This window comes from Clinocottus analis, unplaced genomic scaffold (assembly GCF_023055335.1).
Source record: "Clinocottus analis isolate CAN_PGR_092001 unplaced genomic scaffold, fCliAna1.0.p SCAF_17, whole genome shotgun sequence".
Lineage (NCBI taxonomy): Eukaryota > Metazoa > Chordata > Actinopteri > Perciformes > Cottidae > Clinocottus > Clinocottus analis.
In genome coordinates, this window is record NW_027175898.1 from 4,464,158 (window position 1) to 4,489,570 (window position 25,413).

The following is a 25,413-nucleotide window of genomic DNA, read 5'->3' on the forward strand; positions in this document are numbered from 1 at the left end:
ACGTGTAGCAAATCTGGGATCCGACTCGTTTGAGACGGTTTTCATCAGGTATATCTCAGGCTATAAACTGTCACGCTCCACTGCCGAGGCTTACACACCTGCAGATGGATTTGTTGAGGGAGGAGGGATTAGAAGGAGAGAAAGCGAGGAGGGAAAGAGAGCAACAGAGGCTGATACAAAAGAGAGCACAAGACAAACACAGACAGAAACAAAAAAAGAAGGAAGTTCTCCAGTCTTTAGTCTACATTCCTCAGCCCTGATGCCTGCAGTATCCTCAGATCCTGAACCTATACAATCATCCCCTGCCTAAATCCCTGCAAACAATACTCTCAGCCCAGGAGAGAGGGGGAGATATTCAGCACAGGTGGTGTCAGGTGCTTCCCAGTGGAGACAGATGGAGCAGGAGAACGGATTAGAGCAGAACAGATACTCTGAGCCGCTTGTTGGTCTCAGCGCTGCACAGGAAGCCGATTCATTCATCGCAGGAAATGACAGAGAAAAATCAAACACCTGCGTAACCGCCTGCTCGAAAAGTGGACAATCTGATGGAAACTTTGATGAGGAAGGAAGAACTCTATCACACGATTAAAAAAGCAGGCGAGTGTTTGGAGCGTCGGCTGATTCACTGGCAGCGTTTCAACTGACAATATCAAATTGAACAAGAGCAATATTTCATTTTGACAGTCTCGGTGAGAACAGAGTAATCTGATCCGCTGGAGTGGCTTTGAACGAGACACTGCAGGCCGTTCACTGGAAGGTTTGTCGACCATGACGAGGCATCAAAAACAGAACACATGAAGCTTTACTCCAGTTTATGAGTTTTAGAGCTGCACCGACTAATCAATTACTTATTAACTACTTGGATAATCGGATTATATTTTCTGTTTTCTTTACTCCTCTGTGAGAGGGAACTGAATCAATTGGAGTCGTGGAGAAACGAGACATTTGAGGACCCCATGTTGGGCTTTGGGCAACACTGATTCACTATTTTCTGACATTTTGTAGAATGAACCGCTCATCAGTTAACCAAGAAAATGATCAAAAGATTAATTGACTGTGGAAATATTCATTAGTTGCAGCCCAAATTAGTTTTAGAGCACAGTTGACATGGATTTTACAGATTGGTTGACTTTCATGTCAATTTTTTGGACAACTAAAGCAAGCTATTGAGTCAATTTCTTTGCTAATATTTCAACTGACCTGAACGTAAAATTAACCAGTTTCTTTAACAAAAATGTATTTTAGATACCAGTTCCACTTTTCTAAATACAGAAGCCAGATATGTTGAAAGCATTCTGCTGTGTTTCAGTCCAATAGTTGATGACGACATTTAATGCTGGGAGCTACTTTCATTTCATAAAATGAAATAAATATGTCCCACTATTCCCTAATGACCCAAGCTTCCATGTTTAGTGACAATTAGTCATTTTTATGTCTCATTATTTGAACATAAAAACATCAATTCAAACGACTGAATGAATAAATCTCTTGTTCAGTCTGTACTTGAATTTGCCAGGAGCAATAGCTCCTAAAGGTCGGGTTATTTTTGTCCTCACCAAAAACGCCAAGTAACAATGAATCGTACCACGACTTCACATGTCAAAACTAATCTGAGAAGCTGGAGAGAAACAGCGTGCAAAATCCATTCAACACATTCACGAAGACGGACACTGAGCATCCATTCACAGTTGCACTGCAGCCTACATACCAGAGAGCACCACCTCGATGAGGTCTCCTTCGTGGATGTCCTCCGCCGAGGTCAGCCTCTGCAGGATGTTCTCGTCGTTTAGGTCGTGGCGGAACAGCAGGATCTTGTCGTACATGCCAAAGAAGCCGCACTCTGGGAACTGGAGAGAGGTGGAGATGCAAGTGAAGATGTAAGTGAAGCTGTGAGCCTGATAAATAATGGCAGATGTGACGTGTAAGCAGAGTGAATGCATTGTGGAGGGTCCACATCTGATCCGGCAACGAAGAGACAAAGAATGAGAAAGTTATACTGATTAACCCTGTTACTCCGACTTGTATTGCTAATATTTTCTGTAGTAAACCTCCTTTAAATACTCACAATCACACACACACACACACACACACACACACACACACACACACACACACACACACACACACACACACACACACACATACTCTCTCTCTCTCTCTCTCTCTCACATACAAACACACACACACACTCGCATTACGTCATATCCAGTGGCTTACATCATCACCAACAGTGGCTCGGGAAGAGAGCTCCTGCTGACACCTCCTTTCCTCCCTTCAGAGGGATAACAGCAGGAGGAAATACCACTAAAAGGACACTTCAGCAAAGAAGACGGAAGTAATGTACGCGATGTATCAGTTTTATTCTTACATCGATGTCCACAATGAGGAATCATGTGGTTTACACCATTGGCCAAGACCCCCGCCTCACTGTCACTGAACATGTCTGACTAAACTAAACCGAGGCGAGCCGGGACCTGGAGCTTAGCGCACCGATGTGAAGTCACGTGACCGCGCAAGGAGGCGGGGAAGGACGAGGAGGAGGTAAACATCCTGAGAGGAGAATCAGCTAACAGGAAGTGCAGCGGCAGTCAATACTGGCTGAGTCACTTCCTGTACCGAGGCAAGCCCTCAGCCTCTTAGAGAGCGACGTTCTTGACACAAGGAAAGGACTACAACCAAACGATATGAACACAGACACAACAGGTAGATGCATACGTAGTATTGCCAGAAGGAGACCGAGCTCTCCTAACCTGCTCATCCTAACGTCACTTTGCCAACCGGAAGAAGCCAATCAGCAGTGGATGGATGATTTGTATTAAAGTGGGAATGGGGGGCAGGGGGGGCACAGTTATTTCACACCATGGCTGGGGCCTAGTCACAGTGCCAAACAGGCTGGTGCTGGAGGATCCACCAGCTGTTTCCCCCTGAACCAGGGTCACGCACAATGGGCCACGTAGAACAATACCACTGTGGCCCCGCGGCACCGGGGGTTGGCAAAGCGTCTGGGCACGGGACGCACAAGACACCTGGAGCCATTCAACTGCCAAGAAACACAGATACAGAGACAGCAAGACAGATTGATGGCTCAGGAAAACACGGGTGTATCGGATGACTCGTGTCAACAACGCCAGAGGAATGAACCGTCAGACGGCACAAAAATGGAATTCTGCACAGAAACTGATGACTACTGAGGCCTGCTGCGGTCTTTCAGGCAGCAAGCCGGTGGTTGGACAGAGACTCTCTGACAAAAGACCTTGTCCCCCCGCCCCCAAACCTACACACTGATCTCCCGGTGGAGGCGGACACGGTCCCTTCAGGGATCAATAAAGTACATATAATAACACTGCTTCTTGTACAGCAATGGGTTTTCCCATGAAAGGCCCTGCTTGGAATATCATTCATGAACTGTCTATAGGTTCACTCTTGGAATACAGAGCATGTAGCCAAAAGCAGCAATATCCCCTCAGTGTACATATCATGCACTGCTCATGATGCTGATGTAAGGCACATTGGGCCAATCAGCCAGAAACCAGGGAATTATTTGTGGAAAGATACTCTGCTGTTGAGCGTTCCAGATTTCATATTCATGCAACTCATCTCCAATGGGAGGTAGACAACTCACAACCAAAGTCACATTATGAACCGCAAAAAAAGGTAGCGGGTTCAAAAAGATTGGAGGCCTTTTTGGAAATAGACTCATAACATTCTGACATACACTCACAGACACCTCGCCACCATGGCACTGATGGGTTGATGATTCTGTGGCGCAGACTAGAAGTAAGCCTCCGCAAACACTGTGGGCCTGTGGTGTGCTTGAGTCTTCATGTGTTTTTGCCAAATGAGGATATTTTGTGACAACAATTCACCGGGAAGAGACGCTCTCATCCTTCTATGTGTTGCATCGGAGTCTACAACCAAGCGATCCCTGTGTGGCGACGACTCTCTCTGCATCACAACTATCGCAAACACAAACAGGAGAAAGTTTTTGCTCGGCTCCGATGGTAACACAAGGCACGTGCCTTCACAAGGGAACGTTTCCAACCCGACATACCGACATCCTAAACCCTGTCACCCTCCGCGGTGATTAATGCTACGTGGCTCAAACCGACACCACGCAGGCAGTGGGGGCATCCTTCCTGAGCCGGCTGCAGAGTCACGGAGGGGTTTTTCCTCCACTCGAACCCGCACGCACATGGGTCGATGCCCAAATCTAGCCAGCTGGAGTCACCTCCTCTTGGCACCCTCCATGCAACACTTTCCACTGAACAGAACGGGTCCCATTCCAGCGCCGGAGCATCTGCAGGCTAGCTTGTATAACTGCTGCTGGGGCAGAGGACACTACTTTTTTCCGTGCCCCATTAAAGCAAGAGGAAGCCGGAGAGGTACAAGAACAATAGAGCGGCAGGTTGAGGACACATTTGAACCGTATGTTGTTCAGATGGTACAGATAGAGCGATAATTGATGGCTAACTTGTGGGCGCCAGAGCAGCTCCCAGCAGGCACCAACGCAAAACCAGAACCATGCTCCTGTACACATATGCATCCTCACACATCATCACCCGCACATGCTACCGCACACATCTGCGGCGCCCCTAGTGACCGAGCATGTCCTTTGTCATCTTCAAACGTGGATCCATTCAGCGGAGCAGCCGCGACCACACACGCTCACCAAAGGCCCCGGAGCGGAGGAGCTGTGTGTGAGGTCCACAAGTCAGGCTGGAAAGACGAGTGGAAAGGGGCTTTGCAGTAGTAAGCTTTTGTTAAACGAACTAATCCGCCATTGATATGTTAAATCCTGTTATAGGGAACGAGAGTGAGAGGCAGGAGAGAGGGAAGAAGGGAGATGAAGAGAGAGGGAGGGGTGGGGGGGAAATATGCTCCTATTGGATTGGGAGCCGAAAACAAATTACCTCAAGACAGCCATCAAGAAGTGGTCTGGTTTGAATAACCATTTGGCCTCGAGGGATATTGATGCAGCTATATGGTACAAACAGTTGCAAAATGGTAAATTAGGGAAACGCCTCATAAATCATAACTCATCCATGTGCAACGTTCTGCTGAACGTCGCGGCTATCGCAGTAAAATGACACAACGAAGTGTGAAGGCAGGCACTCGGTCCGGGGGGATAATAAAAAGTCTTTTGTCGATATTACAATAGTGCTGGCGTGATTAATGCGGTCAGATGCTCGTGTCTCTGTGCAGGGTGATGTGTGGCTGAGGTGGGTGGTAAACGGGAAGCAGCGCTGAGAGCGGCGCTCGGGCTCTGACAGATGGCCATGTGATTGCAGCGAGGAAAAGTATGCAGCTTGACCTCCGGCTGCCTCGCACCTTTATTAGTCTGGCAGCGGGCCAGACAGATGTGGAGGACAGTTACAGTGAAGCGTCCTGCTCCAGATCCGTCTGCATGCACATACTGTACACTGTACTTTGAGAAATGTGATCATGTGCACACTACTGTAGCTGTAGCTACGTTTTTTTTCTTGATTAACCTTTGCATCCTCTGGTCTCTAAATGTTACGCAGTTTCATAAACCTCAAATAGATTACTTTATAGCTTATCATCACAGAAGATCACATGCAGCAGTTGCTTATTGTCTATGCGTGGTTCAAATGATGAGTCATCTCCACACTCACACATTTCAAAAATGCAGCTTTTGTTCCCTCTCAAAGTCTAAGCTCAACGCACACTAACAGTGTTTTAGACCTCCAACAATGGGCCTCTTCACAAACACTCTTCTAAGTGCATGCATTTGAAGATGCCAGATTTGTAATTCTGCATGATGGTCATGTGATATCTCCCATCATACTGTTTGCATGATGTTTCTTTTTTGGGGCGGTGGAGGGGTAATCTTGACATGCTGGCCTCTGCAATTCTTCATTTAAACTCTGTATTGTAAGTATCTAATCTGTAACAGCCGGACCCTGATGTATATGAGTGGAAAAGAGAAACTCAAGCACAAATATCAGTGAAGAAACGAGCACAAAGACAGTAAGCTGTCATTATACATAGCAATTCATCCCCGAAAACTAACCAAAGGTTGCATTTAAATGGCGGCCCAGGACTTCTAACCTTCCACAATTTACAGACTTTCTCCAGAAAATCATCGAAGCGTGCTTTTTTCTTTTTTGCATTGACCTATTGTTTTGGCATTTTAATGGGACAGTGCACGTGGAGAAATAAAAAAGGTAAAAAAATAAATAAATGCTAAAGCAGACGGAAAAATGTTCGACATGTTTTCGTCCTGTTGCCAATTGGAGCTGGGGGGAACCGTGTTGAAGATGAATGAGCAAGTCTCTCACTCGGCTGCTCCTGGCTGAAGGCTGGTCAGCTCAGGTGGGGATGTGCAGAAGTGAATGACCACGTTTTTACTGTATTATGGATAAGCAACAGCACTGTAACATGAGCTGGCTAACCTCCCTGCTGAAGACAGATCCTTAAGATCTTCACCAAGGTACTGATGTTCTGTGAAACTCAGCCCGAGTCAGGAGGTCCGAGGTCGTTGTTCATTTAGCTTGAGGTGGCGAGATAAAAATTGTCACAAGGTGCTTGTTTTCTCAGCAGATAAATAAGTCCATTGAACGATATCTGCAATCCAATAGTTCCACCGCACAGATCACACGGCCCCAGAAACCCTCCACCAGAAGCCACAAGATATTGATTTTTATTTGTTTCTGTTTGAAGAGACTGCCGAAGAACATTAACAGGAGAAGCTGGCTCAAATCACTTAAACATTGGAACTTGGTAAGTAACTCGGAGCTCGCCTTGATGAGCTCCACAGCAAGTCATGAAACCAGAGGTTCCACTGAACTACAGAGAGGGTGTCACAAAGAGGAAAACACTTCTCTGTGCCAAAAACGATGGGGAAACAGTCGTTTGACTTTGAGGTGCACGTTAACGACCACAACAGAGAGATATATTCTTCAAGAAGTCGTCAAACGAAGGCAGTGGAAAATCCAATTATGCGCTTGCGCGAGCCGTGGGGGGAAAACTGTGTAATTACTTTGTTCAAGTCACATCAAACACGGTGTGGAAAACGGTGTTAATTTATTAAAGTCAACAGTGGAATTGTATTTGTTTTCAATACGTATTATTAATGTGATGCCCAGCAAAAGTTTTCCAGCATTGTACGAGAAACACATGCGCAACGAGTTATACACTAGAAGTGGGCATAAACATAATTCATTTGTCCCATGGAATGAGGCATCAAAACACACTGGAAACACGCCGCTTTTCCACTGTCTTGTTCAACATCAAGTGTTTTTTGTCCTCCAGTTTCCTTATAATTTGGTTGTATGATTTCTAAATAATTTACTTTGGTGGTGCAGCTGTCTTCACTTGTTTTACTGTGGAGGGACGGGAATGTTCCCAACCTCAAGAAGTGAACCAGCGGCGAGCAGAAAGTCAGAGTGTGTTGAAGTTCTTTAACCATAAGAGCACAAACACATCAACAAGCTAGCACATTGCTACTTAACCTGTCGTGAACTTTAGAGATGGAAAATGATCGCTAATCAGATAATTAAAGCGTCACGTACACATCTGAAGCACAACATGACTTTGTCTGAATTACACAAACATGCGAGAGGACTCCTTACATTTGGTTAATGCTGTGTTGTGACTATGTTTTATGTTTTGGTTCTAACAGAGAGGGACATTTTACATTTGGTATGTTCTTTGTAAAGGAGAAACTCTTTCTAAATTACCTCAGAAATCCTTTGCCGTTCATGCACTGCAACTTGTAGTTGCTTATCAATATTCACCACTACGTTGGCCATTGACTTGACCCGATCATGCTTTTTTGACGCCAATTGTAAATTGTAAACCATATTGACAGATACATTTGCCACCATCCCGTAGAAAAATATTTAAGTAACAAATTCGAAACGTTATCTTTTAAACTTTGTTTTTGGCATCAATGATGGTTATTTCCATAAAACACACAATTAGGAAATACAATATTAATACTTGTAAGTTATAAGCTGCTAAGAGCTATTAGAGAGTAAAAGAAAAGGTAAACATCATGACAACATTACAGCTTACCTTTCACCTAACACTGTTTTCTACTGGCTTGAGCTTGAACACATCGTTATGCATCTTAATCCGACCTCCGTTAACGTTAGCTGTTAGCTTCATTAGCTAGCCAAGCTGGTATGTGCTATATAGTGGCTGTTAGCATACTTTTTTTTCTGATTATCAGCCAGTAGGGTGTTACAATACACTGTGGATCCACTGACAAGTCAAGCATCTGCATATAATGTGCTTCCCTTCTCTGGAGGGAACGCATGCTTCTTTTCAATGGTACATTACATTAAACGATTTGCTCCATCGTGTGCTGGCAAAAGCCATCAAAAAAACACACTACAGCTGGAGGCAGAAAGAGCAGGGGGGGGGGGGGGCTTCACCGAGTCATATGGTTCATATTCAAGCTTCACTGTACACTTTCAGGATCAAGCAAACTCATCCCATCCCTGTCCATGCAATACACACACATGCATCACACGTGCTCCTCCTGAAGTCAAGTCTTTTCCACCGCGAGAGGAAGGCTCCGCTAAGTGTAACCAACTGCAGCAGCCACGTGCCACGGAAGGGAAACTCGTTCGGTGGCAGAGAGGCAAGAAAAAGCTGTGACTTCCTCACATGCTGCCTTCTTGTTTCCTTCCATGTGGCAGAGCATGGCTCACGGCTCATTCATCATTTGTTTTTTGTTGTTGTTTTTTTTTTACTGTGTGAGGCTGTGTCACCGTGGAACGCGGCGGTATGGTCTTCAAAACAACAAAATGACATCCGATGCTTCTCAAATCTTCAGCCGAGCGTAGAACGGAGCTTCGCTTGAAATACATCTGGCGCTCCAGTCAATTTCAATGTGCATCGCACCGCCGCACGAGGTGAAAGTCTCCAGCATCAATCAGCTGCGACCGCACCACTCCTCACCCCTTGTCTTTCTCCCGCCTGTTTGAGAGACGTGTGAACACTGCCGCCTGACTGAAGCATAGCTGACTAGTAAGAAAAAGGAAACGCCGAAACTTGAACACTGTCCAAGTGTTCATGTGCAATTAACTCACTGCTGGTTTCCTTCTTACCGTAAGCTCAGAGCTGCATGTGTGTGTGATGGCAGCCCATGAGAGAGCATGTGTGTGTGTCTCCGCTTCTAGCGCAGACGATGTGGAATCACAACTCCTAACCGCTGAGTTTAGGTCCAGCGCCTTGTCCTCACCGCATCGTAGTTGGAGACTCTACACCTGTTATCCTAGACCTCTCTCAATCATCAGGAGACGCTAACAGAGCTATATGGCATACCCAATTTACATCAGCCACAGTGGCTGATGCTAGCCAGCCCTCACCTCTTCCTGGTTTTACAAAGCGTTGCCCTCCAAAGAAAACCCCGCAACTTTTTCACCCGGCTTTCGGTTATCGGAATCCGGAGAAAGAAAACTCTTCTGTGGCCTTTTGGCCTGAAGTATAAAAGCGCTGAGGTGTTGGGGAGATAATGGCGATGAGGTCAGTGTTTGGTTGCTGGCCCCTGTAGAGAGCATGCATGACAGAAACCCTTCGATGACTTCACTCGCGTGGGTGTTTGCTCGCGTGCACATGCGTGTGCGTGCATGAGTATTGCATGCATTAACGTTGTCCAGAGGCCAAGCAGAGAAGAGGAAGGCTGAGTCACGGGATCTAAGGCCTCTCAGGAAGAGAGCAGTGTGATCTAAGACATGCTTGGCCAGGCCCCCGCACGCTGCTGATGAGTTATGGCCCCGCTGCGGTCCTCCGCCAGCGCCTCCGCCGCCCCGATACACTGCAGTGCACACTTCATCTCCCCCTCTCTGGCCGGGAACAGCCGCCAGATTCACCTCCACGCAGGGCAAATAAACAGGTGAACTCGGGGGGAATTTACGGGGAGATTGATGGCGACTGCACTTTCTCTTGTTCTGGCAGAGCAGGAGGTCATGAGGTGAGCGCTAATAGCAGGATGCAGGAACATGCTGCTCCAGCTCAACAGAAACATTAATAATTGCAGCGGGTTTTGGCTATGCAGAAAGTGGGCGGGCACCAGTAGCTGCTTGAGGTTTTCTCTTTCTTTTTGAGTGATAATGAGGACCTACTTTGTTTTTCTTGAATGAGCAGTTTCACAAAAATACAGTTAAACAAAAGAACTACTCTTAAAAAGAAACAAAAGCAAGTTCCAACACTCAGGCGGTCACCTTCTTCTGCAATTTTTGAAACACGCGGACGAGAATAATGTGCATGTGCGGCGTCGAGAAAAGCCATTTGAACGCAGGCAGAACAGGCTGTGCCGCTCGGCCGACCACAGCAGCTTTGGAGAGCAGGGGCAGAGAGAATATGGAAACAGGGAGCGGCTCTGAGGGGAACCAACCCAACGGCGAGTGCGGCGGGAGAAAGAGACGCGGTGACAAAAGAAGTCGTGCTGAGTGGCCGAATTTCCATTGAGTTGTAAAACGCTCAAACAAGCCAGTTAAATAAAAGTAGAATTGTAATACAGCTACTTCTCTTCCCTCCTGGCCTGTGGTTGGTGCTTTTCACCAGGGCATTTCTTCAGCCCTTTTCAATACATAGCGCAGGAGGTTTCATGCAGTATTCTTCTTGTATCAGCGTGTAATTGCACTTTCCCGGCCACCTTCTTATCAGTTTGACAGATCGTTCTCTGCGCTGAAAGACAGGAAAGGCAAACAGTGCTGAGAAAGCAACACAGAATAAGACATTCTGCAAACTGCCCCGACTGCAGGGATCAATAAAGCCTCGCTGATATGACTGTGTAACTACAACAGCCACCATGTGGTCTTAATTGCAGGATGCTGGAATTATGTTTGGCATGTTAACACATCTGCTAAGATGATGATTGTGACATGTGTTTGTTAGCGAGCCTTTAGAGATGCTCTACAGTCCAGAAAAGGGACATTCGCGATTAACCAGGTCAAATAGGCCATTGTTTCATGTCTTTTACGGGGCATGTGTGCATGTCGATCGGCCCCTCCTCTTCTGCATTTGTCACGGTTGAAGTCCTCTAAGTGTGCTGAGGTTGTCAGCGAGTGCAGCGAAGGAGGAACTAAAGAGTCGAAGGAGAGGAAAAACTCGACCCGTTAATGAGTAAATTAATAAGGGAAGTGACATATCCTCTTCCAGTGAACTGTTCTGTGCTTCGGTTGCAAATTTATGAATGGAAACTGGTGGAGTCTCTCAGGAAGTGTTCCTAAATCACCACACGTGGTTGGCTTCCCAAGGACAAAGTCACTGGGATTCCTGCGTATTAAACAGTTCAACATCACCGTTGCCTACCACTTCAACGTAATCGCAATCCAAGCCCATTCAGCCCGCACTAACGGAGATTGGAGTGATGCAAGATTATCCCCCCCCACACACACACACACACACACCCTCCCCCACCCCCCACGCCACTGGCATAAGTCGAGTATTGTGAAGGGCTATGAGCAGAAAATCCAAAGCAAAGCCACGCTCGGTGGCAGAAGCGGCCTTCTACTTATGGTTCTGGCACCGACTGAACGGCAGGACACCCCCCCCCCCCCACACACACACACACACACACACACCCAATGCAAGGCCTGCCAACAGGGATGTCCCCCTGTCCCTGGAGAGGACCCCTCGTCTCCACTGTCAGTCTCTCCAACCAACCCTTGTGGCCGTGCCCTGTGCTCTGCTTTGCCGCTTTACATTTAGAGGAGAGCAAGGCGGTAGAAATGTGCACTACAGATGGTAGAAATTACTTAGCTCACTTAACTTCAGAGATATTTTTTCCTCCCTTTTTCTTCTCTCTCTCTCTCTCCCCTTTCCACAAATTACTCCAAGACTGGGCAAATTGATAGATTCCTTGTGCAAGTACGCCTTTGAGTTGTACATGTAAGGTTGTTTTTTTTTTTCCAGCAATCCCAATTGTGATATCAATTTAGTCAACTATATGGTTTAAAGTTGGACTTAAAAGTGAATGCTTAAAAAACATCTAATTTGGAAAAAGGCTGAAGCCATAACCAAGAGTACTTTTTTTTTTTACTCAAATGTGACTTCTTTTTTCTTGAGAAGGAGCTGAATGTGCTTTCCAGGAAACGTCTGGCCTCATGTATATCACACATAAAGCACTGTGCTGTTGGGACGTCCTCAGGGGTAAAATATGGCTGCCAGTTCCATAGGAACATGCAGATGTGGACTTACACTGTCGATGGGAGGGAGAGAGGGCGGGAGGGAGGGAGAGAGAGAGCGAGGGAGAGAGAGATGGTGGTGATTTATTTCCCGTGTGTTTCAGTTAGTTTTGGTCAATGTGAACTGCAGTCTCCATTTTCCATCTGCACCCTTTCTTGCTTTTTTTTTTTGCTTCTCATTTTCGTCTCCTTATGATTGTTTTTTTTGTCTTTTCTGGCTCCTTTCTATAGATCCAGTTTCCCAGGTCGGGTCTCTCTTTACGACAAACCTCAACACCACACAAAGGTGGTGAGATTACAGTCAAATACTACTTCTATATCCTGACGCTCAGATTGGCAAAAGCTACTAAAGATTACCAAAGCGAAATCTTCTTATCACATTTGCACGAAATAACCTTTGCGTAACAGCACCTAAAGGCAGAACAGCATCACGAAAGCCAAACCCCCAAAAACAGCCTTCTCCACTGTTGCAACTCCATCTAATCAATCTTGAAAAAGGAATGTTGAGCCGATGTAGTTCTCTCTGCCAAGTGTTACCTCGCATCATCCAAGAGATATTACTCATTGGTTTCGACCAATCCAAACAATCCTTTAGTTTTCATCATACTCTGCTATTTTACTGTATGTTGTCCAAAGTCGCCCGTTTCTGACTCAAACAGGCCTTTGTCTCGCTAATTACAGAGGCAGCTGTACAGCCCTCAACTGGAGACTGCGAGTTACAGCACTCACAAAACCACTGGGGGAGACTTGTGGCTGAGGCCGCTGCCTTTCACAGCTGGAGTGAAAATACAGAAACATCCTGAGTACAAACGCTAAAATTAAAGTATTCATAAAAGTAACATTTGAGGCGAGAGCTTAATGTTCTTTTTCCATTACCTGTGCCAGAAGTGCTTCAAATTTCCTTTATCCTGCTCTGCTTTATCATCCCCTTTGATAGCGAGAAAAGCATTTAACTGAAGCCAAGCAAAACTTTAAAGTTATATCAAGCACGTTTTGCTGCCAACAGTTGCCAGAAAGAATCGCCACTAAAAACTGAATTTTCTTTGTAGGATATTAAAGACAGCGCAGTCCCATAACGACTGAAAACCAAACTGTTGACTCTGCGATCGCCATTACAGCATCCGTCAACATTTGTCAGATGTTCAGCATTACCAAAAAAAGTGTTTAGCTTCAAATATTTCCGTTTCCTAGCAGTCTAATCCCACCCATCCCAAGCAACATCACATCATCCTCCAAAAATGCCTCCGTGAAGAGGAATGTTCTGGAGCTGGCTGGCTGTCCGGGCTGACCAGCTGGCTAACTGGGAGTCATTCTCAGGGAGTCATGAACTTTTGTCCCGCCACTGCTCCCTTGCTGGCTGCACGAGAGGACTTGGGCGACACCAAACAGGAAGCGCTCAACAAGTGGAGGCTATGGATGTTTATCTCGCGCCATTCATCAAGCCCCAAAACCAGAAAGAGGAGTCGGGACCCGGCCCGTGACACGAGGCTGTCCCGACTTGAAGTCGCGTGCAGCCACTTGGGGGCCTTTCATGCGCCAAGGAGGGTTAGATGGAGACCTGATTGGAAGGGTCTCCGCCACCCACTGGCTGGCCCCCTTCATCCTTTCTCACAGTCTTTAAGGAGCCTGGCTTCAAGTCGATACCCCTGTGCCAAGTGGTGACACTGGAACAGTCATATTTTAAAGCATTCAGTAGATTGCGGGAGCAGTAATAGCTGCCCTAAGAGACTGAGACCGAACCAATCAAGATCAGGTTGCCCCGGACTTAGGTTGACCTTAACCACTAAAAGTTGGTGAATGTGGTCCAAACCACTACTATCAAAACCAACTCCAGATCAGCACAGAGAACAGAAAGAAAGCAATTCTGCTCTGTGGACGCTGGCCAAGTCATGTGGTTGAGTCTTTAGCAGGAAGAGGCATGAGCCGTACGAAATCTATACAATGCACAGCCATTATAGCAGGCTGCATGGCTCCGTGTCAAACAATGAGACGGCTCCAAAACTCAAGGGTTCAGGAAAGATATGAAATGTCAACCTTAAAGCCATGACACATAATCTACAGTAAAAGAGAGCGAATGCAAATATCTGGACATTTTACAGCTGTCAACGGCATCTAAACTGCATCTGCTCCATTACACGGGCTTGCATCTATGCTTTGCAAAGTGATTTCTCTGCATGTTAACGGGCATCTGTAATACAAAGGCCCATTGAACATTGGACTTGAGGTAATTTCATGTCCTGATGTTGCTGTCCAATCCACCGAAGGACTGTGTGATCCTATAGTTTGTGGCAAGACAGTAAAGGAACAGGCCCCGAAGAGGAACATTAAAAAAACAACAGTGGACATTTGCTAACAACAGCAACAGTGCAACAAAGTAAAGCACTCACTTCAACTTCCTGTCCTTAAGCTATGGTCACAAGCTTTGAGAACATAACGGCCGCTTGTGTTTTTCTCCTTTACTGATGCCGATGAAAACTCTTGAGTAGCATAACACCACGATTGCATGGCAGTAGTTTCCGCCTTAGTAACGAGACGAAGGCGGTATACCCTTACAAGTCACCGCGATGTGACTCCACTTCTACGTAAGTGGAAGTGTAGCCGAGTGTTGCTTGCAAATGAAGCTTCACTGCTCCAAAAGGTCAGTTGGGGTCGTTGCGGTAGTTTGGCTGCGCTTTGGGGAAAAAAATAAAATAAAATAGCCCAGACAGGACGCAGTGTAGGAACTACATATCCCAGCATGCTTGAATGCACTCCGGGTTGCTGTTATTGCACCTGCCGGCGCGGTGACCCAGACCTAGATAATCAGCAGGAGGATGGACAAATTGCTCAGCCCAAGCTTGAAGGCTACCAAGATATCAACATGGGTAATATCAGGGTTTACGAAATCTCACCATGAAGGTTCACAACAGCTGACACAGCAGAAAACCTCACACTGAATGGATAAGCGTGTTTGTTGCATGGCTGAGTGGTGAGTCACTTTGCGAGGCAGGCCTGGTCGCGGTGCAGGAAACGGCAGAGGAAAGGGAAATACACTTCCATCCAGAGTCTATCCCCTCAAAGGTATGATTGCATGAAGTCAAAAGCCTTTTTTTTCTTCCCCCGTCTCACCTGTGCTGACTATAGCCGGCTATGGCAGCTTTAGAGATCCTCAGCTGGGAGAAGTTGGCCAGGATGAGCAGCCTTTGTAAGGAGGCTCAGCATTGTCATGCATATTTTAGAGCAAGGAGTGAGGCAGGGATGGACTGAGGAGTGCTGAAAGCCCAGAGTCATATTTTCCATTGATATCAAAGCCATGTGGCTCGATTTCATGAAATCGCTGAGGCAAGTGCACTGCATGTTGGCAGTGTTTAATAGAAACAATGTGGATGAACACGCTGGATATGTTCTGGGGGGATGATGCACTGTATCTAATCATGAAGATGATGTACAGTATGTCCAGATACTAATTGCATATATTGTCTTTCCAAAGTCCCCATGACCGTTGGCTACAAATTAGATTTTTTTCCGGCATTTTTTTGTTGGAGTGCGCGGCATCTCTAACTGAATGCATGTGATATGAAGTGCGACACGGCGATAAAGTTGCGCTGAGGCAAACGGTGATCCTGATCTCATCTTGGCAGATTACCAGCACCCACTCACGACTGTAGCACTGCACCGACTTACTTTTACGGGTTGGCTTCAAAGCATCGAGGTTCCCACCTTTTCCCCGTTACAGATTCCTGCAATTATGCCAATATGTTACAGGATCCATGTAAATATGCGCAGTGATGAGATTTTCTGCTCTGCCGACCAGAACGGTTCATAACTAGCTAGTGAGAATCAGCCGACCTCGTAAAGAACAACAACATTACCGCGCTCCTCTGGAATGTCAACTTGGACAACTTGGAACCAAAAGGACAGCAGGCTCAACACAGACAGCTCCTCCACTTGTTGTTCAACACAAGTCTGTTCCTCATGAATATTATTGTTTTTACTCCTTCATTTCCATTTTCAACATCTCAAATATAGCTCCGAGAGACCTGAATGTTCAGATCCCGGTGGCTGATGAGAGTGCTTTGCTTAATCACCCTCTTTTTATTCAGTCGATGGTAATTACCGACACAAAGGGAGTAATCGTCATTATACACAAGAGAGGTTAGAACAACAGCAACGTGTGGATGCACACAGGAGCCATTTCATTATTCCAACAGGCTTTGCGCACCATTAATCCCACACAACCACAGAGCACACATGCATGGGTTCAAAGAAGACAATGGCTGAGTAAGCGCTTTAGAGCACCAGCACCTACTCTACATATGTTTAGAAGGGCTGTCTATTTAGTTATCCACTTTCAGTTTTAATTTCCAACACTTATTGTGCCCCTTGCCGCATCAACCCTCCACTTTGTATTAGTAGTAAGAAAAAAACACTTCATATAATTAAAAAAAAAAGGCACAACATCTGTGATGTTGGAGCTTTCCAAAGCATATTATATCCGGCCACTTCAAATTGCAAAAATGAAAAGGCTGCACCCTCAGCCTTAGTTTGCACGGTATAGAGGCAGACACGAACCCTGATCATTTGAAGTGCAAAAGAACATCAGGATTAAAGCCGGCGCTGTTGATTGAACGCTCTGGACATTCTCACACAACCACACATGAGATGTCAAACGATGAAGCCTGTGCTTGCTTTCAATGCCGAGGCTACACTCCGGTGTCATCGCAGCACATTACCACTGTCATGGAAAACATCGCACAGGCACAGCAAAACCACAGGGCCATTCTGTATACATGTGTGTGTGTGTGCGTGTATGTGTGTGTTTGTGCGTGTCTGTCACCATGTAAGTCCGGTAAAGTGAAACCACAATGTAAATGACTGGCGCTACTACGCTGTGTCCTGCAACTGGAGGAGCCATCGGAGCTGTGGTGTGCACGCTTCTGCGGTGTTTGACTCATTTCGGGGCACGAGGCCCAGATGTCCGCTTTGAAAAACAAAGCCTAAACAGATGAATATGGCAGAGGATGGCGAAACACATGTCGGGGCATCACGTTGGTGCCTTCGGTATTCCTCCTCGAGTTTGAAAACAAGCTAATTGCAGTCGGTTCGCGTGTCTGTGTGGAAATGATTCCACTTCGGACGACATTAGAGAAAAGCTGTTTGATGAGAGACGCCCTTTCTAACTGTAAAGAAACAACAACACAGTGTCAGTCGCGTGAAAGGGCGTTTGAGTGGGAGGCTCACCTTCTGGTCCACTATGGAGCACACCAGGTCCTTGACAGCGGACAGCGACAGGTCACTGGCCTCCAGGTTCACCGTCTCTCTGGTCAGTCCAATCTGCAGCAGGAAGGACACCCCGTGGAAAGAGTTGGTGGGGCTGGGGACGCTGTGACCGCCGTTGGACAGCCGCGCGTAGAGCTGCCCAGACGGGTGGTGCGGATGGAAAGGGTGGAGGAAGGCTCGAGGTAAGGATGGGGGAGAGGAGGCAGACATTGGGTTTCTTCCAACGGCAATGTGGAGCGCTGAATGGTGGAGGTTTTAGTGAGGGCTGACAGGGAGAAACACAGCTGACTCTTGATAAGGGGAGTCTTTGGTCCTCATCAGTGGTGGTGAGTCAGCACTTTGTGTGCGTGTGTGTGTGTGTGTGTGTGTGATGTTTTTTTCTTTCTTTTTTTATCAAAGTGACATTGTTTCTCATAAATTAAGTGGGACCGCCCGCCTGAGCGCGCACTCATTCACAAGACGGGCAGGTGATGGAGGAAAAAGTCTGTGAACGATCCGCAGACTTCTGCAGAAAGAGGACTGCAGCGAGCTTCATATCCTGGAGTGGCGCTCCTTCTCCTTACTGAAGTCAGTAATCCACTCTGACCACAGGAAGCCTGTCACCACACACACACACACACACACACACACACACACACACACACACACACAAAGGGAGAAACACACACAGCGCTATTTTTATGATGAAAAAAAGGTATTCACCTATCTGAAAACCAGCAGGACTGAACACATTGCAAGCTCTCGTGCTGCTGTGTTGCGGCTGTATGAATGAAGCAGATACTTTTATTCCCTTTGTGAACACTCTGCAGATGAATTAATCTGCCTTTTCATTTAACTCGCAGAGTTAGCCAGGTTTGTCATTTTTCTTTCTATAAAAAAAAGATGAAGATTCAAACATCTTCATCAATATTTGCGGTGCTTGTGCTGTGTTGCTGTCGCCCTGCACTGTTTTGGTTTAAAGTGCTTGCTGGGCTTATGCTGCCTTCATGTACTTCAACGCATCACGCTGTTGAGGAGCATCCAGCATCAATTTTTGCTCGTAATAGCATTCGTTTTCCACTTTTTCTTGTCGTTGGGGGAAAAACGTTTGCAGCAACTGTTACAACAACAACAACAACAACAACAACAACAGGCCCTTTCTGTCTGTGCGCAAAACCAGTAAAACTAGTGTCTCCCCCCCCCCCTTAAAAAAAACACACGTAAAAGTTGATAAAGCGTATCTCGTCGGTGTTTACAAGTGTTCGAACTCCACAAACATCTGGAACCAAGGCTCCCCAACATCTGCACCCCTCCCACTTTCGATGGGCTCGCTGGCACAACGCAACCCGAGTCCAGGACGCCAGCAAAACAAGTTATACAAGACCCGGATTCACACGTCCAGGAGGACTTTGCTGGAGTTTACGTGTCGTCTTGACGCGAAAAGCCCGTTTCCGACAAAACGTCGCCCTTGAACGCAACTGAAACAATACTTTACCTTCACAGTCAGCGAAGGGCGCTTCTCTTTCCATTGTGAGTTGACTGAAGAAACTTTGTAACTCCATCAACTGAGGAAAGCGGAGTCCGAAGTTTGAAATGCTGCACTTTATGGAAGTCCCGCACAGAGAAGAAGCTCCGCGTCGCAGCTGCGCGTCACACGGAGCAAATGCCGACATAAGTTGTACATACAGGCGCGAAAAGACTAACCGAGGCGTCCATTTATTTATCTCTTATGTTTTATTCCAGATTGTAAATTCATGCGCATCTTATTATCCTTCCAGCTGTGTCTACTCCCCCTGCTCGACGAGAGAAAAAAGGAGCAGCGACCGTCGCCGGGGGATGGAGTCTTTTTATTATCTCCGCTTAACTGACTTTCCATGTGTGGGGAGGAAAACTTGAACTACAGTCCCTGTGAAGCAATGGCGCCTCCGATGGAGCCCGAGCCAATGCGCATGTGCCTTTTCTTTTCCGTTATTTTAACTTGGCCCTGCCAGGAGCGAGAGAGAGAGAAAGAAACTTGATTCTACACGAGCCCAATTGGTTTGTAATGAACTGGTTTCACTGGTAGTCCTCAAGAGCCATTGAGAGGGTTCCTATATTTCCACAGTAAAAATAAGGCATACGGAATAAATCATTGATTTCACTTCATTAAATGAACCAAGAAAGTAAAAGTCTCTACTGTTTTGTCTCTCGAAACATATAAACAGCTTAGCAGAGGTTTAAAGGGAAATAAAACTGGCTGCTTGAAGGCCTGTACAGAGCAGGTTTGATCTCTTAGGAATGATGATGTCATCGTTCCAAAAACAGGAAGCGGAATTTGATTTTGCAAGGATGTCACCATGTTATCCAACTGCAGCTCATGTCTTGGATGGACTGATGGACACGGTAGATTACACAACACATTTTAGGAACTGGTCCATTGTCACAGTCTATGTGAGAGTTTAGTCTTTCGTATTGACATGAAAGCCAATTTCATTCAGAACATATACAAATAAGAACACCAATAAGTTAAGATGAAAAACAGAGTTTATTGACAAAAAAAATACTACAATATATATACTGTATATATATTAAAAAAATTGATTAATACTGTGGAAATGTGGGGTCTATTCTCTTTGCCCAAGCCATGAGGCCTCCACAGATGTCTTTCACTGAGACACTGTCCACTTCGGACCCACTCATCTTCTCCACAGCCTGCACCGCCTTCTGAGAGTCGTTGCCCTGCTTACAGATCACGTACACTGGAGGAATCAGCAGAGAAAGAGCACCGCGATCAGTTTGGTGACACCAGTATCAGATTCAAATGACTAACTATTTTATTAGAAAGCACAGAGAAACATCTAAAAAAATTTTTTTTTAAAAAGGGACAAAATGCTGCACAAGAGTTTCAATGGTACACGTATGAAAGAAAAAGGTAAATGGTTATGCAAAAACGGACCACATAACAAACCCAAACTGTATTAAATGCTGCGCTAAAAATCCACAAGGCTAAATTTAGTTAATTGATAAAGAAAGCCCAACACATTAAATACCCATAACCTCACCAAAATAACAATTTGAATATTCATTTCTGAGGCAGGCCAGCTGCTTGGGTTGACCGTACTTGTTTTGGAAAAGGGTTCACCTAGCAACCCCATTATAACCTGTTACGAGCTGTCCAAAGTAAGTATGCAGTATGAGACCACACAGCGGCCTGTGAATATATGCACAAGCGGCTCTACGTGCCTGTCCATTTCAAACCACATGTCACCTGGAGGCCGGCAGTCCCCCTCCATCTGCGGCTTCAACTGGCTGATTCTCTCCTGAAGTAATCGGATGTGTTCACTCTTCCTCTCCTCTAAACTCGAGAGGGGAATGTCTGGCAACAATGTCAGGAGAATAATCGCACAGAGAGCGGAAACAGGAGATTGATTTATGTGCCTCGGTCTCTAAAAAAAAAGGATACTGAGAGAGAAAGGCAAGTGGCATATATCCACCTCCACAAGAGGGCGCACATCCAACAAGAGATGTGGCTCTGCCTTGTCCATTATCAATTTATAATCCTGGAATCACATCAAAGCAGACCTTAATGCACAAATAACTTCTTCACGAGGGAGAGGGAGAGCTTCATCTTCCGGGAAAAGACATTGATTAATATCTATAAAGCAGGAGAACCACAATTATTCTCAGCAAAGGTTGACATGTTGCCTGGATTTGGTTTTGGGCAGTATTATGAATATTTGAACTGCTTTTTCTTAAATCAAAGGAAACACAAATGCGTTGAGGGGTTTGTATTTTTACTGGAGCCCCTTGCACAATCTCGAGTACAGCTCGATCAATCATGATCCCAATCTGTGTGCCCTAATGACTCCGCGGGTTTGAAAGCACCCATTCTCCAGAAAAACAGATGCAACCCACTACCACGGCTCTCTTCACCAAACAGAACATGTTTTTCTTTCCATTAGAAAATCTACAGGCACATTTTAAGTCATTTCCCGTTCGGGGCTGGGTCAGCGCTGAGATGTAATCAGTTAATGAACGCACATGAAAACTGGGAAAATTGTGGGTAATCATACAATAAACGGCACCAAATGCAGAGAGTCACGCGATGGCCAACGGTTTTCGGGGCGATGTATGCTCTACCTGTACCGTGATCCTCTGATCTTTGGAAAGGAGCTGGAGTTTGCGGCACTGAAACACATGGGGGGAAAAAAAACAACAGATATTTTTCTTACGATTACATATTAATGACATGTACTGTGTCTTATTAAATAGCTAGATCAAACTGATAGAATAAACACTTCTTATCCGGTACATGTGAAAATGAGCAGGGCCTCATAATGAAGGTGCCCCAACAGTTCCGTCTCCTATGACCGACCTTATCTGTGGCAGCGGACCCACAGAAAGCCTCGTAGTCCAGCAGCTGGGTGACACTGGGCTTCTCTCCGCACACTGCACAGCTGGCCTGCTTGGGCCGCAGCTTGATTGACCTGAATCTGGTGTCTTGAGCGTCAAACATCACCAGCTGTTGGCCGCAGGAAGCTGGCGCACCGGGTCAAGGAAAGAGGCGACAATGTGAAAAGCTTCACCACCTCAGCCGGGGGATGGAGGTGGGGTGGGGGGGGGGGGTCGAGCAGTTTCGAACGACTTCTTGTAGGAAAAGGCAGATGAGGAGTCAGCACAGTCTGCTATTTTAATCAGGCGGGCACAAAACACTCGTGCTCGCCGTGCCCAACTTTGCCACAATGCAGCAGCAGTTCTTTGTTGATTCATCCAAGAGGACTGGAAAATTCCGATGTAAAGCAACAAAATGTCCCAGGAGAACGCTGTATGTGATGTGGGAGATCAGAATGGAAAAAAAAACAAAAAAAAACAAAGGATACAGCCTTGTCCCGAGGCGATCTTGAGGACTTCCAAAGCTTGGAAGCAGCCCATTATCCCTGGAACTAAAAGGAAAAAGTGGAACATTTTACAAACAACCGTCATTTACACAGACTGAACTCTGTACCAAGTCAATGGCTTCCGGGGACGGACTCACCCACTCCTAACACCCCTCCGTCAGAACAGTTGGTCACCGTCTCTGGGGGTGGGGGTACTGGGAACAGACATCTGTAGCAGGGGCCTCCACGGTAGTTATATACTGTCAGCTACACACACACACACACACACACACACACACAGTGCAAGAGGGTTTTTACACTAATAGAGTAACATTACAATTGTAGAAGAGCTGTTTCGAGACGCTCGCCTCGCCGCCTCACCTGTCCCTCCATCCTCAGGGCGCTCGCGGACACCAGAGGCTTGCCGCTGAGCACGCAGGCGTCATTCACCAGATACCGAGTGGGGACATTGTCTGAACAATCCGCCACAATGTCATATATGAGGTCGGCGAAGTCAAGGGGTCATCGAGAACGGAGTCACATGTACGCATTTGCCGACTGAGCATATATAGGGCCGCTTACGCCAATCACAGCTGTGCGACAGTTTCACGGGCGAAGCCTTAGCAGGTCTGATGGACCGAGGCGAGGTGGAGGATACTGTTGGATGAGTGGCAAGGCGTTCCTCGGCGAGAGCTGCAGGCGGTAGGGAACACACTCCACCGTTGAGTTCAACCTGCGCACAATATGGTCACGTTCAAAAATATGAATTCAACAGATTAACAATTGAAGGCAAGAGGGTGATCAGTAGCCAGAGAAATGGCGCCCCCGTGTGGTCGAGGCTCTACAACGTGCGCGCTGACCACAGTGGGCCCACTGTGAGGGGGTGTCTCTAAAATAACATGTTTACACAATATTTGCGGAGCGGGGAGAAAATACACAAACCAAATATAACCTGTGGTGAGACTGGGGAGCGCCAGCATGTATTGCGCTGCAACTAAATGGTCACAAAATACACAGAAGCACACCACTTATCACCGCTGGAGAACATTTACTAATAATATCTGGACACTTGCTTCTCTGTCTCAGGTCTTGTTTGTGCAGCTTTGGCTCGAGTGTGTGCAGGATTACGTCTCTCAATCGGTACCTTTTAACTGCTCGGGCAGCAGACAGGGCCTTGGCTTGGCCCTGGTTCTCCTCCCCGTGAAGCACCTGTCTGTGCAGGTTACTGAGCTCCACCTCGTCATAGTCCAGCAGGCCCAGGCGCCCTGCAGAGACGCCGACAGGAACAAGTCAGTCGGGAAGTCTTCAGGGTAGATCCTAATCCCGTACGAGGGTGGGGGCGAGTGGAACAAAGTCTGCCTTTCGGCAAACTACACTGGAACTTGTTTTTATCTGCAGTTGTCGTTTGTTGCCTTTTCTCTCATTTCACTTTTTCTTTAGTTGGTGTAAATTCAACAGACACTATCATTTCATTCACAAAATAAGTAAGATTAAAAGCTGTGAATATACTCCTGGCTCCCTACACAAGCTCTCCCAGTGCACCTGATTGTAATCCTTAAACAGCACTAAAAATGGATAGTGTGATATGTTTATTTTGGGAATGGAAATGAATAATTACGGTTCAGAACCTCTCCCCCCTGCAGGTGGTACATTTATTTACCTTACCAGCCACCGGGGAGGTGAACCAGATTGCTCATTTTAGACCCTGCCTAAAAGGGAAATGACCCGCTGATAGCGCAACAATTACTCACACCCGCACGGTACAGTTATTTCAAGGTTAATGCTTTGATTTGTTTGGCACCGGGTCACGCAGACCATTAATCAACTGGTGGACCTACCGATGCCTGCAGCAGCGAGATACTGTGCCAGGGGGCAGCCCAGTCCTCCGCAGCCCACAATCAGCACTGAGGTCTTGGATAAATTAAGCTGGCCTGTGGACAATTTAAAAAAAAAAGGACTTTGTCATGTTCAGTCATGCTGTTAATCTCACGCGACAGAACGCTGCCTGCCTGCGCTGTGTATGTAACAGCATAACGCTGTCTGCAGCCACTCGTACCGTGCACACCCAGCTCAGGCAGAAGGAGCTGCCTGCTGTACCGCATGATGTCCTCGTTGCTCAGGGCTGGTTTGGCCCTCAGGGGTGTTAGAGGTGTCACTTCCTCATTCAGCTCCGGTTCTGAGGAACGGCCCTTATAGCACACGGGGGAGGAATTATAACACGAGGCATGAGAAACAAGTTGAAACAGACGCTTTGAGCCATGCGGCATCAGCTGCCTCTATAATATCATGAGCTACATTGATATCCCTCTTTACCTCCTTACACAACGCATATGTCTGACATAAGGCGCTATTTGAGGTGACAAATGGGGTGAATATGCTATTCTTCTGCAGGAATTAAGTGGTTTATAGTGGGCTATTTATTTCTCATTTAGTGTTCAAGACTAAATGATCTATGTGTGCTCTATCATTTTTGAGTGCCCAAATGTTTTATTGATTTCATTTTTGACTATTTTTGTAAATGCAAAGGCATCAGAATTACTACAGCACTGCATTATGGGATTGAACTCACATGGTTTCAGCTTGAATACGACATTCACATGGCTAGTGTGTGATCACTCCCAGTAGTTGGATATTGGGGCATATGACCTCCGAAGTATATTATCAGTAATACAACTATCTTTTTGTGCCGTTTTCTTTTTTCTAGTGCTCGCTTGTCTCTGCTCCATTTCATATCATCAGGATCAATTCATGCTGTGCTTTAATGTGTCATTCTTCCTGTTGCAACCAATACAAAATATAAGAAAAGCCTTGAGAATGGACCCCAGTACCTTTTCCACTCGGGACAGTTTATTCTTCAGAGCAGCGATCTCTTTCTCTCTCTCCTCGAGCTGAGCCTTCAGGCAGCGCACCTCGTCCGCCATGTCTGCTGTCTGCGCGACCAAAACAACACACGCAGGAACAGTTGCAATATATTAATATATGTATATGCACTAGGTATGATTTAAAATAGATTCAACGATTCTGGTTTAGCTGCGATGGAACTGTGCGATGGGGACATGTTGACATGTCACGCACGGCACAGGGCAGACACTTCCGGGTTCACCACGTGACGAGGGACCACGTGCCAGGTGACGTACGAAGCGCGCAAAAATAATAGG

The 25,413-nt window shown here is 46.4% G+C and overlaps 2 protein-coding genes across 3 annotated transcripts in view; both read right to left on the bottom strand.

Annotated features, from left to right (window-relative positions):
• prkd3 (protein kinase D3) overlaps positions 1 to 18,979 on the bottom strand; it is a 34,247-nt gene extending 15,268 nt beyond the window's left edge. For both annotated transcript variants that reach the window (XM_068580917.1, XM_068580916.1), the window contains exons 1-3: positions 18,895 to 18,979; positions 17,382 to 18,016; positions 1,709 to 1,847 (exon numbers count right to left, since the gene is read on the bottom strand). In XM_068580917.1, the coding sequence (XP_068437018.1) occupies positions 1,709 to 1,847; positions 17,382 to 17,630 (388 nt within the window). In that variant the 5' untranslated portion in view covers positions 17,631 to 18,016; positions 18,895 to 18,979. The remainder of the gene's footprint in view (positions 1 to 1,708; positions 1,848 to 17,381; positions 18,017 to 18,894) is intronic.
• A 968-nt stretch (positions 18,980 to 19,947) lies between these two features.
• Positions 19,948 to 25,357, bottom strand: mocs3 (molybdenum cofactor synthesis 3). The gene is made up of 13 exons (XM_068580400.1): positions 25,084 to 25,357; positions 24,312 to 24,444; positions 24,094 to 24,186; positions 23,400 to 23,520; positions 22,914 to 22,988; positions 22,637 to 22,754; positions 22,414 to 22,522; positions 22,259 to 22,321; positions 21,754 to 21,917; positions 21,519 to 21,566; positions 20,842 to 20,938; positions 20,647 to 20,754; positions 19,948 to 20,137 (listed from the first exon to the last, which is right to left on the bottom strand). Exons 1-13 carry the CDS (start codon positions 25,174 to 25,176, stop codon positions 19,980 to 19,982), a joined length of 1,380 nt encoding a protein of 459 aa, XP_068436501.1. The 5' UTR covers positions 25,177 to 25,357; the 3' UTR covers positions 19,948 to 19,979.
• Positions 25,358 to 25,413: the final 56 nt, after the last annotated feature.

Coding starts and splice junctions, on each gene's coding strand:
- mocs3 (XM_068580400.1), bottom strand. CDS start 25,176: ATGGCGGACGAGGTGCGCTGCCTGAAGGCTCAGCTCGAGGAGAGAGAG. Junction 20,939..21,518: donor ATCAGAGGATCACGGTACAG/GTAGAGCATACA, acceptor ATGTGATTCCAG/GATTATAAATTGATAATGGA. Junction 20,138..20,646: donor GGGGGACTGCCGGCCTCCAG/GTGACATGTGGT, acceptor TGATTCCTCCAG/TGTACGTGATCTGTAAGCAG.